This window comes from Denticeps clupeoides, chromosome 11 (assembly GCF_900700375.1).
Source record: "Denticeps clupeoides chromosome 11, fDenClu1.1, whole genome shotgun sequence".
NCBI lineage: Eukaryota > Metazoa > Chordata > Actinopteri > Clupeiformes > Denticipitidae > Denticeps > Denticeps clupeoides.
In genome coordinates this window covers 12,159,091-12,176,970 of record NC_041717.1, presented here as the reverse complement: position 1 = coordinate 12,176,970, position 17,880 = coordinate 12,159,091, and the positions used below count along the sequence as shown (strand labels likewise).

The following is a 17,880-nucleotide window of genomic DNA, read 5'->3' as shown; positions in this document are numbered from 1 at the left end:
TAAATAAAAAGCATTTGCCGTTTCATATAGCAGTTATAGGGTGAGCAGACATGCGGTACTTCTTATATTCTAACCCGGAAGGCATGCATTTTTCAGCTCTACCAAAATGTATGAGCTTAAGAGGATATAGCCTAGATCTGCTTCTCAAAAAGCAGCATCTCTCTGGGCAGGTAATACAAAATCAGTGGCAAACAAGAAGCCAAGAGAAAGAAAAAGCCTCAATATATTTCTCTCAGCCTAAAAACTTACAAGTACTAAGGGAGAAGTCTGATTGTCCAATTTTTTCACCTCTCTTCCTCTCACCACTCCACGAGATATTTACACCATTTACACGTACACCTAATAATAAAAGTGAGCCCGAACTGGGCCAAAAATGTTCATCTTTAAAATATATACCTCTTTTCACTGCAACAGGAACTGCATATGATTAGAACCCCTGCATGTGTTCAGGTGCACACGTTGAACCATGCCCTCTTTGTGTAAGAAAGCAGAACAGCTGCTTCTGTGCGGCCTTACAGCTAAAAAAAAAAAAAAAAAAAAAAAAAAGGGTCGACCTCGTGCTGAAAATGGAAGTGGAGGTGAGGCGGTGAAGGGACACGCAAAATGGTAAAATACCACGTCAAGGCACACCATCGGAGGGCGCTCCACTGGACACGTCGGGGAGTGAGGGACACCAGAGGTAACGCACTACAATCGAACGGACCTGGAACATCTCCAAATTCTCACGCTAGAGCTGCATCATCAAACCTACTGCTATTAGTGCCTCTTCCAAATCAGATTTTTATTTAATTTTTTTTATTATGCTATTTAAAAACGTGAGATTTAGTAGACATTTGGTTGACTCTTTGGTTAGTATCCCGACCCTATGTGGAACAAAGCTGACATTTTTCCACACAGATTTTATAGGAAAGATAATTTGACATATTTCCACCATATACGTGAGTGCCGTATTGTTGCTATGGTTAATATCACTTCACTGCTACATCACAGACCAGCAAGTTCCCTCGCTTCAAAGCACACAGTCCACACCCCAGCAATGCTCTTCTCTTCACACGTACACGCCCGAATGTGCAGGGCGGACTACTGCAACCGATGACAATACATGCGGACCAAGGAGGACACAAAGATGAAAAAAAATATATACACACATGTAGGGGGATAAACTGCTGCTGTAATTCCACTGTCTAAAGAAATCACGAGATTTGGCTGTAAACTGAAACATTCAGGTGTAATGTGCAATGAGGTTACAGACAGCATCCTAAAGCAAACTTAAAAGTGTGAAGGTTGTAGTGTGGAGACAAATGCTGCATCTACTGGCCTACTTAAAATGCAGTAAACTGCATACTGTATGGATGCCTGCAGCGCACACATTGTCGGAGATGTGAACAGCACACAGGTCAATGGCTGCTGTCTGGCCATGGTCTGGAAATAAGTGTTTCTGCAGAAAAAAAATGGCACTATGGTTTAAAAAAAATATATTAAAATTAAAATAAAGCTGCTAGGCAGCAAGGCCCGTTAAAGTGAGTCCAAGGCCTTTAATCTCATTTGTATAAGGAAATGAAATTTGATTACTAGAAATAGTATATAATACAACTAAATATGGTGGAATACTGGGACACACATTCACACACAGGGGTCAGACATGATTTTAACACACTGGACCAGTCTTATTCAGCACCCTTATCTCACTCCTCTTAAAGCACGTACAATCCGGTTCTGCAGCTCGGCACTCTGTTCAGCCCCTGATGTAGCTTGACTGTGTTTGATGTGGCATCTGATGACTAAATAGCTTGTGAGTATGTCTGCACTGCCTGACAACTCAAGGACAAAAAAAAAAAAAAAAAAAAAAAAAAAAAAAGGAATAATTGGTTATGAATAAAGACAAGCATGATTGAAACACAATGTGTGCAAATGCTGAGGAAGTTCTAAAGTTAATAATAGTACCACAGCCGTGAGTATGTAAAGGCATATCTGTTCACATAAAAATAATAATAATGATCACACTGACATACAACAGACAAAAAATAATAATAATAATAATAAATGTTGGTCAGACCAAAATGCAAAAACATTCAGGCTGCCATTGACTACATAAACTAGGACTGCACAATTTTAAATTGCATGACACTGCAATTACTGCAAAGCATTTTACATTTCATTTAATTGTATTTATTTATACTGAAGTGCTTTATCCTGATATCATACATGCGTTTGTTACTATTACTATTTATAGGCGAGTAAAATATTTAATAAACTTTAGATTAACATTACATTCAGCATTTACATTTCAACATTACCTAGACTGCAGTCTCATTAAGAATAACTGCACAATTGGCTTTTTTTTTTTTTTAAACATAATTGTGCAGCCCTAATTTAAAATGAGCATGTTCTTGAGGTATTACGTCACTGTGCCCAACACCGTAACAGCCCACCACATACAAACATCATGGCTCCATGTTTCAGACTGGCACCAATGTCCACACTTCCATTGGCCTAACTGAACCAGCCCAATCAGCAATAAGTGCTTCTCTCCTTACTTTCATCCTGTCCCGTCATTATGACAAAGCCTAGGAAGTTCCCGCAGTTAGACCACAGCCAGTACTGTACCCAGTGTGCACCCTTCCAGACAAAAATACATGCCTTTCAAAAATATGGCAGAGAAGAAAAAAAATTAGAGGATATTCCATTGTTCATAGTTCTAAACAATTAAAAGTTATTCATAACATGCACATGACCAGGACACGTAGTCCCTTCTCAATCTCAAGAATGAGTGTTCTACACGTTGATATACTGCATTTGATAAAGGTAGAACCACAATAATAGTAATAATTATAAAAAAAAAAAAAAAACTATATTTTGCCTACATGATGCCATATAAAAACGTACGGTGTGAAAATTTACTGACCCTGAACTAAATTCCTTCAAATATTGAGGCAGACTTGAGAGGTTATTTGCTAATGTACTTTTAACAAAATCTGTTTCTTGCTACAACTTATAAGTGAGGAAGAAAATAAAGAGATGGATGCTGAGCTTCAAAAAAAATAGTCTCAACAAGATTTGTTCTCTTGAAAGGAAATGCGAAACGCGAGGATAACACGATGAACAGTGTCATGTTCCACACTATTAGCTTTGTCTTGCGTTGTCGCATCCTCATGTTCACTTCCATGCAGCCACTCCCTCCATAACTCAACACTGCCTTAGCACCTTTACTAAAGTCTTAACCTGGCAGCACTATGGACGGGACCATGGCCCAGAACCCATACAGTCACGGCAAGGAATATTTCAGCGGAGTATCAAGTGTTATGTTTGTGAGAATGTTCTGCGCAGGGTTTTGGCAAAGTGAAACAAGAATAAAACCCTAAAGAACACAAAACAAGTGCTTCTACTGAACGAGAAATGCTTCTCTTCCCATCAAGGTTCTTGGCTATGAGGTAGAACCCAGTTGGAGTTTGCTTAAAAAGCTAAAATACTGTCTGTTTATGAGTATGTTATGTTGTATTATGAGGTATTGGCGGATGTGTTACACAAAGCTTTGCTCAGGCAGAAAATTATTCCTTGTGAGTGAATGACCTTCCATGGTCACATGTGCAAAAACCAGGTCGAGTATAAATGTGATATGACAAGCATCTCATCTGAGCTTTCACATTTTCTTTTTTCATTATTGCAACATGCCTATATTACTCTGTAAATATGTATTTTAAAATGGAAATATATAGATATATGCATATATTAAAAGGTAAAAAAAAAAAAAAAAAAAACGTTCTAATTGTGGAGGCCTTGATTAGTGCGGCCACCTTAGCGAGAACAGGTCTCCTTCCCTTTGAAAGAAATTCAAAAACTCTTGTTAGACAAAAAAAAAAAAAAAAAACTAGTAGAAAATGCTCAAGGCAGGTTTGTCTTCCATCACAGCTGATTCCAAGACGTGAAGAAAAAGAAAAGAAAAAAGGAGGGAGGGAGGGGAGAAAGAAAAGAGAAGGTCTGTTTAAAGCTTTATGCAGAGGGAAAAGAACCTAAAAAAAAAAAAAAAAAAAAAAACCTCCTTCTTTCCCTCTCAGTAATCACATCTGGACGTGGCGGCTTCCTCTGGGCTGCACTTGGCGCTCTCCTCGCTGTTGTCGTTCCCTGCCGCGTCTTCGGCGTACAGCTCCCCGTAGGCCGCGCTGCCCTCCGAGGCGTCTTCCGGGTCTTTCTGGGCGGCGGCGGCGGCCCTCTCCGCGCCCTCCGGCGAGTCCGTGCGGGCGCCCGTGTCGTTGGCCGAGCCCATGTGCTTCTTCCTCAGGTGCTGGTTGAGCGTGCCCTGGAAGGGGAAGCACTTGCCGCAGATCTGGCAGTGGAAGGGCTTGTTGTCCGTGTGGCCGCGGATGTGGTACTCCAGCTGGTCTTTGCGGGTGTACTTCTTGCCGCAGAACTTGCAAACGAAGGGCGTGATGCCCATGTGGAGGCGCATGTGGCGGTCCAGGCTGCCCTTCTGGTTGAAGGACTTGCCGCAGTAGATGCAAATGAGCCGCTCGTTGTAGGGGTACCACTGGCCCCGCAGGCTTCGCTCCCGGACGTCGTTCTCGAACCCCGCAGCCGCGGCCGGCGCCAACGTGGATTCTCCGTCCTCAGAGTTGGACTTGAGCTGGCTGAGCACCTCCGGCGGGACCGGGACCGGCCGCTTGGACCGGGCGCGGCCTCCTCTGAACCCGCTGAGGATGGATCGAGAGGGGCTGGAGTTGCTGAGGCCGACGAAGCAGGGCGAGGACAGGGCGGAGTAGCCGTAGCCGGCCGGCGGCAGCACCGGCCCGTAGGAGCCCACGCTGACCGCCAGCACCTGCTCGCCGTCCACCAGCTCCGTGTGGTAGCCGTCGTCGCCGGCCGACGAGCTGTCCGAGTAGCTCGGCCGCTCCGCCAGCTTCTCCAGCTTCACGCGGACGTCCGTCACCTGCCCGTCCCTCCCGATCAGCTCCACCTGCTCGGTCTCGCCTTCCATGGACACGTCCTGCTCCGACACGCTGTCGCTGCTGCCGCGGTCCGACTGGCCCTCCTCCTGCTGCTGCTGGTGGTGATGGCGCGGCCCGCGGGCGCCGGACGCCCCTCCCCGACCCTCACGCTGCCGGTGGTAGTAGGGCGGGGAGATCTGCGTGGGGTTGATGAAGAGGCCGCCGTCCTTCACGCCGTTTCGGCCGGTGTGGGAGGGAGCCGCGCCGGAGGTCTCTTCGTCAGACATGGCGGCGGCCGCGGCGGCCGCTGCTGCCGCCGCCGCCGCCGCCGAGGCGGCCGCCGAGACGCCGGCCGGGAGGCTGATCTTGGAGTGGATGCCCTCCAGGATCTGCGTGCACTTGTCGATGACCGCCTGCATCTGCAGGAAGCTGGCGGCCGTCAGGAAGCTGATGATGTCGCGCAGGCGGAGGGCCATGCGGCCCGTGTAGCAGAACGCCAGCAGCTGCTCGAACACCTCCGGGCTCTTGATGACGGAGATGGAGAGGCCGCTCATGGTGCCCAGAGCCGAGTGGTCGCGGAAGTAGGGCGAGCTGGCGGCCAGCACCGCCTTGTGCGCGCGGAACGGCTGGCCCTGGATGTGCACGATGATGTCGCAGAGCTTGCCCTGCAGGCGGAGCTCGTTCAGCTGGGTCAGGACGGTGTTGCTGAACTCCGGCACGTCGAACTCCACGTAGCCGCCGCCGTCTTCCATGGCTCGGGGGTGATGTCTAGCCTGGTCTGTGGACAGCCTAATGGAGCAGGAGGGAAAATAATGCAAGTCGGTCAAAAGATCTTGTTTTGTGAAAGGATGTAGACTTATGAAGGAAATGCAGCAGACACGATAAAAATACACTTCCTGGTAAAACTGATTAAGACTCAAGGAGGAAGGGGGGGGTTCAGAGAGATTTACACACAGTCATCGACCACAAGCCTACTTCTTGTCAAATAAGGACTAGGAGAAACAATGTCACAAATGTCTTTCTAGCTGCCCAGGGAACGTGACTTCTCTCCAGAGGTTTACCCAATCTGACGGCATTTGCACTCTTCGAAATTTCCATCACAATGAACACAGTTGTTTGTGCACGAACAATCTGGACACTGGCAGGGTCTGTAATGGGATCCAGCAGCTGGCCAATTTTACAGAGATTTTAAACCAAAGAATGCCCATAAGAGACTTGAGCTGCATTGCCATCCAAGGTTTTTTGATTATATATATACACACACACACACGCTGATCTCTGGATTCTGGGGTTACATTAAGAAATTGATAAGTTCACCCAGCTTTAAAAGTCATCATAATTTTGATATTCAAGAAGTTAAATAAGTTAAATAATATGCAGTGATCCACACAATTTACCAGACACTGTTATCCAGAACAACTTACAATCAGTATAGGGACAGTCCGCCTGAAGACACTCAAACTGTCTTGCTCAGGGACAAAATAAAGGTTGTGCGGTATAAACGGTAAAAACGGGAGATATTTTGATTATACCGGCCTGCTGCGGAACTATCTGGCCATACCGAAAATGACAAAGTGGCATCACCGGCGTGAAACCCACTTGCTGCACCAGCCATTATTTTTGGGCAAGAGCACGGACCACATGGCAGGTTTCCACAGATCCTTAACAAGTCCTAAATTTGAGTTTCAAAAAATAAAAATGACTAGTTATCCTTAAATGTACAGTTTAAAAGGTTTTAAAAATACTCCAGACCAAATAAATGAAATGGAAGTGAAAGTGATTGTCATTGTGATACACGGTGACACAACGAAATGTGTCCTCTGCTTTTAACCATCACCCTGAGTGAGCAGTGGGCAGCCCAAAAACGCATGGAAATGACCTGTTTGGTGCCCTGTGCAAAACAGTCATTACGATTTCAAAAATAAATAAATAAATAAACAAACAAACAAATAAATAAATAATTCCATCTTGGAATCCTGGTGGGACTGCATGGTACAACTTCTGGTTGCAGTGCCTTCACTATGAGCACGTTACCCTTTCAAAAATGGTCACATTTAAATTTACTTATCGAATTATACACCACAATATATACTGTCTACAGTTACATTTATATCGCAATATGAATTTTATGCCATATCGCACGGCCCTAGACACAATGGTAGTAAGTGGGGTTGGAGCCTGTGGCCTTCAGAGGCTCTAGGCTACACCACTCCTGCTCATCACGTGCTTATTTCAACTGCATGATGTACACGCGATGCTCTTGTTTGATTGCTCTAGTTTCCAGGATATTTAATTAAATTTATGGGCATCAGGAAGCTGCTATCAATACACGGGAGACTCCTGGAACTTTCGGAAGACTTGGGATTTCTATTTATATATAATTAAAAAAAACACACACAAAATATGCCGTAATCTGCCATTTATATCTTGATTGTAAAAAAAATGCCTAAAACTAATCACAGAGACCGAGCTGAATTTGATTGTGAATTGAGATATAATTGCCCAGTGCTGCGTAGCCCAAAAAGCAACCCTTTGCACCTCCGTCCAACAAGTCGAATGGCAAAAGCAATTGACAAAAGAAAATCTGGCAGCTGTTCACGGCAAAGCTCTGAAGCACCGATAATCTTTGAAAATTGATAAGCACAGAACAAAAGTCATGTTGTAATCAGCTTTGCACCTGTAGACATGTTTTTATGACTAACATAAAAAAAAAATAAAAAAAAAACTAATTTTTACTACTGTGTGACCTGAACCATGGATTAAAAAAAAAAAAAAAAAAGGATAGAACACTTCACTGTAAAGTGCTGACAAACGTTATATAAATAAATAAATAAATAACATAATATAATATAAAAAGTTATAATCTCATATTTATAAGGTTTTTTTTTTTTTTTGGAAATCCATTTACTGGCCCAACTTATAACTGTAGTATCCGTAGCCACCTCCAGCATGAGAAGGTTGCTAACTTGGCACTGTGAGCACTTCATTATGTTACTGACTGCTCTCATTTGTGGATGCAGTCGCAGCATTTGGATTGTAAAGCTGCATTTAAAAATAGACAAAATAGGCTATCTGCTAGGAGCGCTAGCTTCGTTACACATGGAAGTAGGTTGAGGGGGAGAGAGAGAGAGAGAGAGAGAGAGAGAGAAAGCGGGTATTTAAGAGAGCCACTGGAGGCCTACAACGCTGCTTCATTATGGAGATAACAGGAGCAGCGCGGCCACCCAACACAGCGGCCGAGTAAACAGGTTTTACCACCTCACGCGCCAAAACGCGAAAGCCGGCCGAGAATTATTCCCCGAAGAGGACCTTTACCACACACACATTCACAGACCGCACCAATCATTGCCTGTTGTGGCTCTTGGGCAACCAAACACGAAGCGCAGTCAGCAGGCTGGGGTACGTAAACACTTTCTCCAATTGCCAGGTCTCGCCAAGACACCTGTCCCACCTCCCATATGTCTTCATCCTGCACTGCTGAGATGGGCGGCGGGAGGGTGAGAAAGAGGCGTTTGGAAATGTCAGATGGGGATATGTTACAGGGTCAGACAGACTGGATGACACCAAGACAGATTACTCCCACTGGCACCATTACGCTATATGGCATGTATGCAGTAGACGTGTGAAGGAAGCTTCTGCCAGCTCTGTGTGCGCAGAGCTGAACCCCGGAACCCGGGACTTGAGAGGCAGCCAGGGAATGCTGGGCTAAGGCGTTCCGGTGAGCTCGAGAGGCAAGCGCGTTTCGTGGCAGCCTTCCAGCCCGCCACAGAATTTTCACTCTCTGGCCATTTTGCCACAGATAAACACCAACGGAAAGCCCTCGTGGCATTTTCAGCTTGTTGGAATCCATTCGGTGCAATGAATAAATAGACAAATGCATAAATAAATAAAACAAACCGGGCAAACAGGTAGTTGGCAAACCATGTTGCTGATGTGGTTCACATTACCACAGGGTACATGTCTGTGCAATGAGTGTTATGGGTTAAGGAGTTCATTGCGCGATAAAACAGGTAAGGAGCCATATACAGGACCTGGCGGCTGCCAACCGCCATGTCGCCAAGTGCAGCCGACCCGGCGGGCCCGTATGCCGTCGTGTTTGCGCTCTGTGAGGTCTACTGATTGAACCCGGCCAAGGTCAGGTGACGTCATGTTGCCACGGCCCCAGAATGCATGTTCAGGCGGTGGGCCAGCGATTGTACCTGGATCTGGATCCAGCCAAGCCAGGGTCGCCAACAACCTGCAGTTTTTCTCAGGGATGCAAAGTGGTGATATAAAATTCTCACTAACCTCAGCGAAAATGTTATACTGGTCAAGCGGCCAAAGTAAAGCATTTTATAAAGGCGCTGCATTACCCTAAGCCACTAAAAGGGGAGGAGAGGAAAAAAAAAAAGATTCTGCACATCTGTTGTGAGATTCTTAACCTGGCAGTTTTTTGGGATAATAAAGACCTCAACACTTCACCCCCGCTAACCATACAGTTTTCACATGTGTCCTCAGGACAGAAAAGCGATTTTACATCCACGATCTCTTATCTTACTTATTTGGATCTAGGAAACCGTCTTCAATATGGGGAAAACATAAATAGCTGCCACAATACCACAAAATAAATGAAGAAATTGCATTTTTGCTGATCTTGGTAGAGGAAGCATTTACACTTCGGATGAAAAAAATCCTCGAGCGGTTTACATATATTTATTAAAAGAGTAAAACTGCTTAATTTGCAATGGCATACATTTGCAATGGCATACATTTGGCCTATAAGGGTTAAAAAGCACTGCGTGGCTGAAAGTGTACAGAAATTTGTTAAGACTCTACTGTGTGTATAACATCGATAAGTGGACAACTGTGCACTAGGTGACTGGTAAGGCTGTACTGAGCGTACAGAGAGGATTCGGGGGGGGAGAACGGCATTGGCCTATTAACAAAGGAGAGGTGGGGGGAGAAAAGGCATAATCATGGAAAGCGTAATGTCAGCGCTGGCGTATAAGCATGGCAGAATGCGGAGTTCAAGATAAGCTGCAATTTGCCTATTCTGCAAAAAAACAGTCAGCTAACCCAGTCCTGCCAAAACTGCTACACAAGCAAAGGCCATGCGAAGAAATATGATAGGCGACACAGAAAGCTCCCTGCAGGAAGGAGGCAAATTTGGGGAAATCCATCTTAAGGAATGGATATAGCACGAAGCATGTGCCAAAGACGTTATCTGTGATTTGACGAATTATTTCATTTATATTCCTTCATTTCTGAAAGAAAAAAGTAACTAAATTTCCTTATTAAATGGATGTAAATTTCTAAATGGAGAAAAATGTAGACAGGATCATGGAACTAAAGCTGTATTTTGTTGTGAGGCACAGATTTTGGAGAACGTTATAAACTTACGATTTTAATATTTTTGCAACTTTATGTCATAAATACTTAAAATATATACGCACTTTGACAGAATTTATAAGGCCCAATGAAAAAAAAAAAAAAACACAGACACACACAAATGTGCCAGTACATTTTGCGGGATCTGACTCGAACACCCAGGCAGCTCGGCACCTTTACGTCCCTTACACCAGGCAGCACAGAAAACAATTAATTGCTGTACTTCCAGCCACATTTCTTCTGTGGAAACCTGTCACAGATGTTGCTACCTGTCACAGATGTACGTTATTAGAGTTGCTGTGCACAACGTGGACCATTTAAAGAAGTTTAAAGCGCTCGTTGCTCGGTCCTTTGCTTGCTTGGATGATGAAAGAAAAGAGCCAAAAAAAAAAAAAGTGAACGCAAAATGCGGAGATGGACTGAAACCTAGTGCAACAGGCCAGTGTTACAGTTATATACAACTGTACTTCTATTCCTTTATTTGTGTCACTGGTCTTACCTAATTATTCTACCACTTCATTTATCCAACAATGACCTTGACTCACTGAGAAGAAGAGAAGAGGAGAGTGGTGGGGGGGGGTGATGTTAAAAAATATCTGACATGAGCCATGAGTTGGTTTTAAATGCTTACACTAATACTCGTGCAAACACCTTACTCAGGTTTTTAAAAAAATAAATACAAATAAATAAATAAAAAGATTTTCAGTTGCTTCAGGAGAATTACATTTACCACAGTGTATTTTATCACAGTAAACCATGGGATATCCCTCTGCAACACAAGATTCATACAGAAGACCTAAAAAAAGTGAAAAAGGTTAGCTAATAAATGTTCTTTTTACATTTTGGATCACGTTTTATGATCCGTTCAAGCAGAAATCTAAACAAATCTGAGCAGTTCACAAGCTTCACTTTATCATAAGGACAATTAAAAATGGCCATAGTGATATTGGCAGGGGAAATAAGCCTTTGGATATAATCAGCGAGGTTAAAAATATCACAAGGCTGCTCGTTTGCATTTCATCTGCAAAAAAAAAAAAAAAAAGGTCCTCTTCTCACTTTGTTTTAATCTGCAGTCGGCCTCACCGACAGAAGTCCAAAACTTTACATTTTAATCCATCGCCTGCTATCTCACCAACAGCCTGGCCTAGATAATACAGTATAAATTACAACTCTTACCTCAGCCTAATTCTCGGGGGAAAATGAGCTGTCTTCGATCAAAGAGTCAGACATTGCCACGCAGGATGGGTGACGAGCCCTCGAAGAGACAAGCACCCGGCTCAAATCGGCACCTAGTCAAAATGAAACATTTCCACGGCTTAAAATAAAGACAAGCAAATCCAGTTTATGTAAAAGTGGTTTATGGCTGCACCGGCATTCAGGTTAGTTGATTTGGCTCAGTCGGTCCTAACAGGCCTTGCAGACAGAAAAAAATAATAAAAAATCCAGCGAGGCGTTAGGTGGAACACACCCTTCTCCCATGAACGCCTAAGAGAGCACCTGAGAAATGGGAGGGTGCCAAGGTGGGGGGTGGGGGGAGTAAATCTGAGGTTTCTACTGGAGAGCTTTATGCACCAAATGCTAAAGAATCATTGAAGGAATAAATATTATTTAAAAACCAAAGCATGTAGGGCTATTCTGAAATCAGTTGGGCATCCTCTATTTTTCCAAAAGTTCCTGGCAGGACCCGCATTAAGATAAAAATAAAAAAAACTCATAATTTGGACCATGTCCTGCGGTCAACAAGCACCATACACCAGAAAAAAAAACAGATCATTTAAAGAGCGCGGCCAGCGAACGCCTAGGAAGCCCATCGACAACACAGTTCACCCATTAAACTCTGCTCTCTGTGAACCCCCAGAGAACCCAAATGCACCGAATGACCCACAATGGCCCTGTGCCACCACACTGTACTTTGCACCAAGAATGTTGTGAACAAAGGGGGAGGAAAAAAAAAAGAACCTTGTGTATTTCCCACTACTAGTCATCTGAGGACATCAGTCTGACTACGTAGAAATTTTACTTATATGCTGCTCTGTCTCTATTAACATGTTATGACTCTGACACTTGATGTTATGTTATGACACTTATAAATTACAAATGGTTCACATTTTTGGTTTGTGCAGGGGAATAAAAAACAAAAAAACAATATGAAGTCACATGCTTGGGTAAATGCCATATGTACATATTTTTTACAGCATATTTTTACAGCAAAACACAAACCCCATTGACAATTACAATCACAGTATTTAAAGTCAAAGTGCAAATCACACCAAAATGCTAGTAAAGAGGTGAACTAGAGACTGTACAACTGGCCAATGAAAATACAGATAAAGTGTCGGAATGTTTGATTCGGTCCCAAGATCATGTTTGTGATGTCCACTGAACAAGTGGTATAACCAGCTGAGAAACCCGAGCTAAACAGAGGAGGACCGGACCCCCGCTCTCAGTCAAGTTTCTCGATACGAGTCCACAAAATACCAAATAAGACGCAACTCGGTGAAAGTACAAGACATCCGTAAAATCATGGTTAACAACTGGATTGGGTATCGGTATCTATCTATGATCTATGAAACAGATCTAATCGATAAAAGAGTAGGATATTCTATGGTTTTTGCGCGCGTCCTCTCCACTGCTGGATGTGTAGGTGTACTTGCACGTTTTGCCGAGTTAAAATAGCTCCATTAACGCTACCGTGGCATGACGGGAGCTAAAAACGAAACATCCCCAGTGTGGCGGTATTATGTCCACCTCGGCTACCGATTCTTTCCAACGTAACTTCCCTTTCTGTTTCCGTTTATTTCCAAAGACGCTTAAACCTGCCCCAAGCACTACATTTACTGTAGCGCCTTCAAAATAAGGCTCTAAAAGTACTAAGTGCACGACAACAAATTCTGTGCAAATGCTGTTTCCCCAAAACGTTGCATTCCTGCCGACTAGACACCTACGAATCATACGAACCATCTACGTACACCAGTAGACATCAATATTTTTTGGTTTTTAATAGTCAAAAAGTTTGCAGCTCCACAGTTGTAGACCACCAAGCACCGCCGCACTCAGACCAGTTTTCCAGGCCTCGTTGGGCGGTTATCGAAACACGAAGAACTGGTTCAAGATCGGGGAGCAGACGTGAATCGAGCCCCCCAAAACACGCCTCAGTAAAAAGGAAGGTGATGGTTCGGGGGCACACCCAATCACTACTGCAAAGTTGCAATTGGATTTAATCATCTTAAATCTGTATTTAATAATAATAAAACCTACATATGATCGCCATTTTCTTTACGATTCATGAGTGCTCGCCAGGCGAGAGGATTCATCGTGTCGCAGGGAGGAGGCAGGGCTTGTCGGCGAGCAGAAGTGATCTTTCCTCGGGCACTTCCCCCGGCCGTGGCCCCGAACGAGCGGTGAAGCAATTTCGGCAACGAGACGCGCGACGACGGCAGCGGAAACGTTCTTTAAACGTTGGATTCTGCACGAACTCACACACGACGACAAACGCAAAAACAGCATTTTCGTGTGATAAGAACGCAAAAAAAAAGCAACTTAAAAAGAACCCGACGTTCCGATCGAATTTCAAAAATGTCCTTACTACGTGATATACTTTTTCCTCAGAGAGCTGTAACAGGAGGAACTGAAATTTCACACTTTCCAGACCGGACCAAGAACGCCGCGTTGGGTGCCAGTCGATGGCGAAAACGAACTTGTGATAAGCAGTTTCTCGTCCGGCCACGCCGTAAAACTACGGCGGGAAGCAGGAATTTTAAAACCCGCAACTACATGCACAGTTGAGAAGAGAATGCACAGAAAAAAATTGCTAGCTTCGAGCTAACTAGCGCTGTTTTTGACGGCTAACGCCTAAACGTCACGGGGGGGGGGGGGCAAGGGAAAGCTGGAAACCGGACACGTTCGATCGGAACCGCGCAAGGAGCGATGCCGGTGCGCGGTGCAAACGGAACCGAGGGGTTCCGCGCCTCACCTTCTCTCGATCAGGCGTCGCCCATTTCCCCCCCCCGACAAAACGGCGACTCACTTCGCACCAGCCCGGCCTCCTCCTACTCCAGCTGTGCCTCTCCGGCTCCAGAACGGCTCCAGCGCCGGAGCTTTCACTTCCGGGGCACAGAAACAGAAACACGTCGTCAAAATAAAAGCGTCCCGTCTGCGATCACGGAAAAAAAGAGCCGCTTGTCACTTTTGTTTTATTAATTTAGCTTGTTAGTTAATCGGCGGTGTCTTAAACCGCGGCGAACAAACTATACCCCCCCCGTGCCGCCAATTTAGACATATTGCTGCCTCTGGATAAAATAGCAGATGTCAAATCATAGATGTCAAAATAATAGCCGCTGGTGCCATTTATATGTTTTACTTTTCATTCGCAAACACGGACTTCATTCATACGTGCGTTATTTATTGCTAATTGTGATCTGAGTTTACCATTATTCCACGCCTCTTGAGTTACGAATGACTAAATGTCCGCGATCAGATAAAAAAACTGTGTAGAGAAAATGTAAACGAGCCACCATGTCACCAAACGTTCGTTAATATGTTAATACACGTTTCTCGATAAGCTGTCGTGTTTTTTTTTATTATTATCATTATTTTATCTTATTTGTCCATTAACACGCCAGCAGATGGCGCTAAAAGCCAACTTATTGCAGCCACCTCGGTGAGCAGTAAACTTTTTAACTTTTGCAAGTCCCGCCAAGTGGAAATCGACATGCATAACTACATGCAGAACTCACCCAAGTAAAGCAAGGATAAGATGACAACAATGTACTTTTGTCTTTTGTATTCGGTCAGACCAAAGGACCACATCGCTAGACTGATGCATAGACGCTAAAAAGAATGTCAGACTAAATGAATGTACACCGCGAAAAGTGTAAAAACTGATTAAAGGGAGAGAAAAAAAGATATGCATTATTATGCTCATCAAAAGGTAATTTTATATTAGTCAGTTCTACAAGACCCCTATAATGCACAATTCTGTAAACATTACATGTAAATGCAGACCTTAGATATTTTTCATGCTTGTGGTTTCAAAGTTCAATCATACATTATTTGATGGCTAAATGTAAAAATAAAAGTTGCCAATGATTTTAGATTTCTTTACTATGGAGGATAATATGAAAAAAACTGAGAATGTTGCATATTTCAATATTTTGGAGTAATTGAGAAATTTTCACATGCAGCCATTTGTTCCCCAATATTTTTTTTAATGAACGAACATGTTGGCAGCTGGAATGAGCATCTGACCTAATCTGGCTGCATATGGGTGATCACCATGACGACCAGACTCGCTTTGTCATTGCACGTGTTCTCGACGGCGGCCCGTGTTAAACAAGTTGCTCCTCTATTCCCAACAGTTATTCACTTTCTTCTCTCCCTTTTTCGTTCTTCCATAAAAGCCTGACATACGACGGAATAAGTAGCCAAGGTATGGCTGATTAGAAATGGTTCTGTTGACCTGGAGGGGTGATCAGGGTAATGATAACATTTCAAACAGGCCCCTCATCAAAGGGTTTCCTGTTGAAGTTGTAATCTTTTCTGAAGCGCGGCTTTGTTAGCCGCTGCGCCGTTCACTTGACCAAAAATTCCTCGGCGGTAAGCTAATGGGGCAGATTTTGAGCGGGGCGGCCACGGGGATCAGAGAGGGAGATCCAGGTGGGGAGGCTGAGGCCTTGGAGGTGCCTCTGTGGAACTCTTATTCCAGGTGACTTGGCAAATTCCCGGCCTGCATCTTAAGCAGCAAGCTCATTTCAGGCTCCTTTCTTCTGTGTTCATACAAAATAAATGGTTTTAATTCATTTATTCAGCAAGGCATTATCAAGTATTTATTCTTTTGCTTTGCTTTTAGCATGTTATAAATATGAAGTTGTTGCAATATCACATTTTTTCAGAGAATATCTCAAGTTTGTCAGTACTGGCTTTATGTGGCCTTAAGGATGATTATATAATGTATCAACCTAAAGCTCTTACATTCAGCAAATCTCATGTTGCAGTCATATTTCTCCCCGTGTTAACATGACATGAATTGGCCTTTGTTTTTCGGTGGGCTCCAGAAGTCCAGGAATACCTTGGCTGCAGATCCTGAGTGGGAACAACGGGGTCCCAGTCCTGCGGGAGACAGGCTTACTGATGGAGAACATACTTTCCAATAGCAGGTGTTTGAGTCTGTCAGTACCTGGTCCTCACCATGGCTGTCAATGAGAGGCTCAGGTTGTCCAGGTGTGTGAGCATGTGTGTGTGTGTGTGTGTGTGTGTGTCTGTTGCTTTATTACATATTTTTATTTTGGATAATTATTAATTTGTTATTGTGATAGTGTGAATAAAAGTATAGCCAAATGCAGCATTAGTATATGTTTATACAGGCTTGTAAAAATATGAAATGTATTTCCAAGTTTAGCGTCATAGAAATTTACACAGTTAAATAGTGTGGAACTGACCTTTAGTGTATGCATACAAAATAAGAAAATGCTACATAGTATATTATATAATGTTAATATAATATTAATATATTTCCACAACAATGTAAAATAAATCATAAATAAAAATCAATAACCTGATATGTTATAACAATAAGTTAGTACAACTAATAGAACAAAATTATATATATAGTGTATTTCCTGTTTTAAGGATTGCATACTTGTTTGAATCTCTACCCTGAAGTAATGTATATGAGACAGCTTCGTTACTTAATTTATACTCTTAGTTCTTAACGTGTCTCAAGTTCTCCCCAATCTACTGATTTTAAGACGCACAATCCTTCATTCTTCATTCGCCCATCCATTTTTCATGTGAATAATTTTTTAATTAGGCATGATTGCATTTTTAAACACATCGCCTTGAGATAAAGGCTTGTGCAGTGGATTGTGCTTGGAGAGATGACAGCAGGCTTAAAAAGGAAAATACCCCTGCTTAGAGATGCAGAATATAAAAAATTATAATTCTCTTTTGTAATTCACCATCACATCACACATGCTTAAGATATCAAGCCAAACTGTGGAAATAATGGATGGGGGCTGGAACGCAGACAAAGCTGGTGGGGGGGGGTGTAGGGCGGGGCCGACAGCCAGTGGTGGAGCTGAGTGATGGCTGGCACACCATGAAGAAAACCCGAGGTGTGCTGCCCGGTGCTGAGCCCAAATGAAAGCCTTGCTCAGTGGAGCAGAGATCAAAATGTGGGCTCTGCGGAGGCTTCACCTGGGCCCTTTGTCATTGATAAGTCTGTCATCCCCGCTGATATTGGAGCAGTAATGGCAGCCGATGATTAGGCCACTCCTGGGCTATTAACTACATTTCTTATCCTTTTTAGCCGTGCTGGTGGAGAGCTGCGGGAGGATGGACACAAAGCCGCCCTTTATGGTGCTCGGCCCTTAAACTCCAGAGCCGCGTCCACCTGACCTGAAAGGCACAACTGTTGCATCTCCCCATCCCGGCACGGAGAAGCAGCCACGGACGAGACATGTCAAAGGTCACGGCTGGTGGTGCTGTTTGAAATGAAGGGGCCCTGAGTGACTGACCTGGTGAAAGAGGTCTGCGACGAAATTACAGAAAATTGCCTGTTTTGTCAACATTTCATCGGAAGATTTACAGAAAA

The 17,880-nt window shown here is 43.8% G+C and overlaps 1 protein-coding gene across 6 annotated transcripts; it reads right to left on the bottom strand.

Moving 5' to 3' along the window:
* Positions 1–4,051: 4,051 nt before the first annotated feature.
* zbtb34 (zinc finger and BTB domain containing 34) lies at positions 4,052–14,393 on the bottom strand. Of its 6 annotated transcripts, none has more exons than XM_028996715.1 (3): positions 14,317–14,393; positions 11,466–11,578; positions 4,052–5,711 (listed from the first exon to the last, which is right to left on the bottom strand). In XM_028996715.1, exon 3 carries the CDS (start codon positions 5,672–5,674, stop codon positions 4,052–4,054), a length of 1,623 nt encoding a protein of 540 aa, XP_028852548.1. In that variant the 5' UTR covers positions 5,675–5,711; positions 11,466–11,578; positions 14,317–14,393. The 6 variants fall into 6 exon arrangements, with proteins under 6 accessions (XP_028852548.1, XP_028852547.1, XP_028852550.1 ...); XM_028996714.1 differs by having other exon boundaries at positions 14,263–14,350; XM_028996717.1 differs by lacking the exon at positions 11,466–11,578 and having other exon boundaries at positions 14,317–14,335.
* Between the last annotated feature and the right edge of the window lie 3,487 nt (positions 14,394–17,880).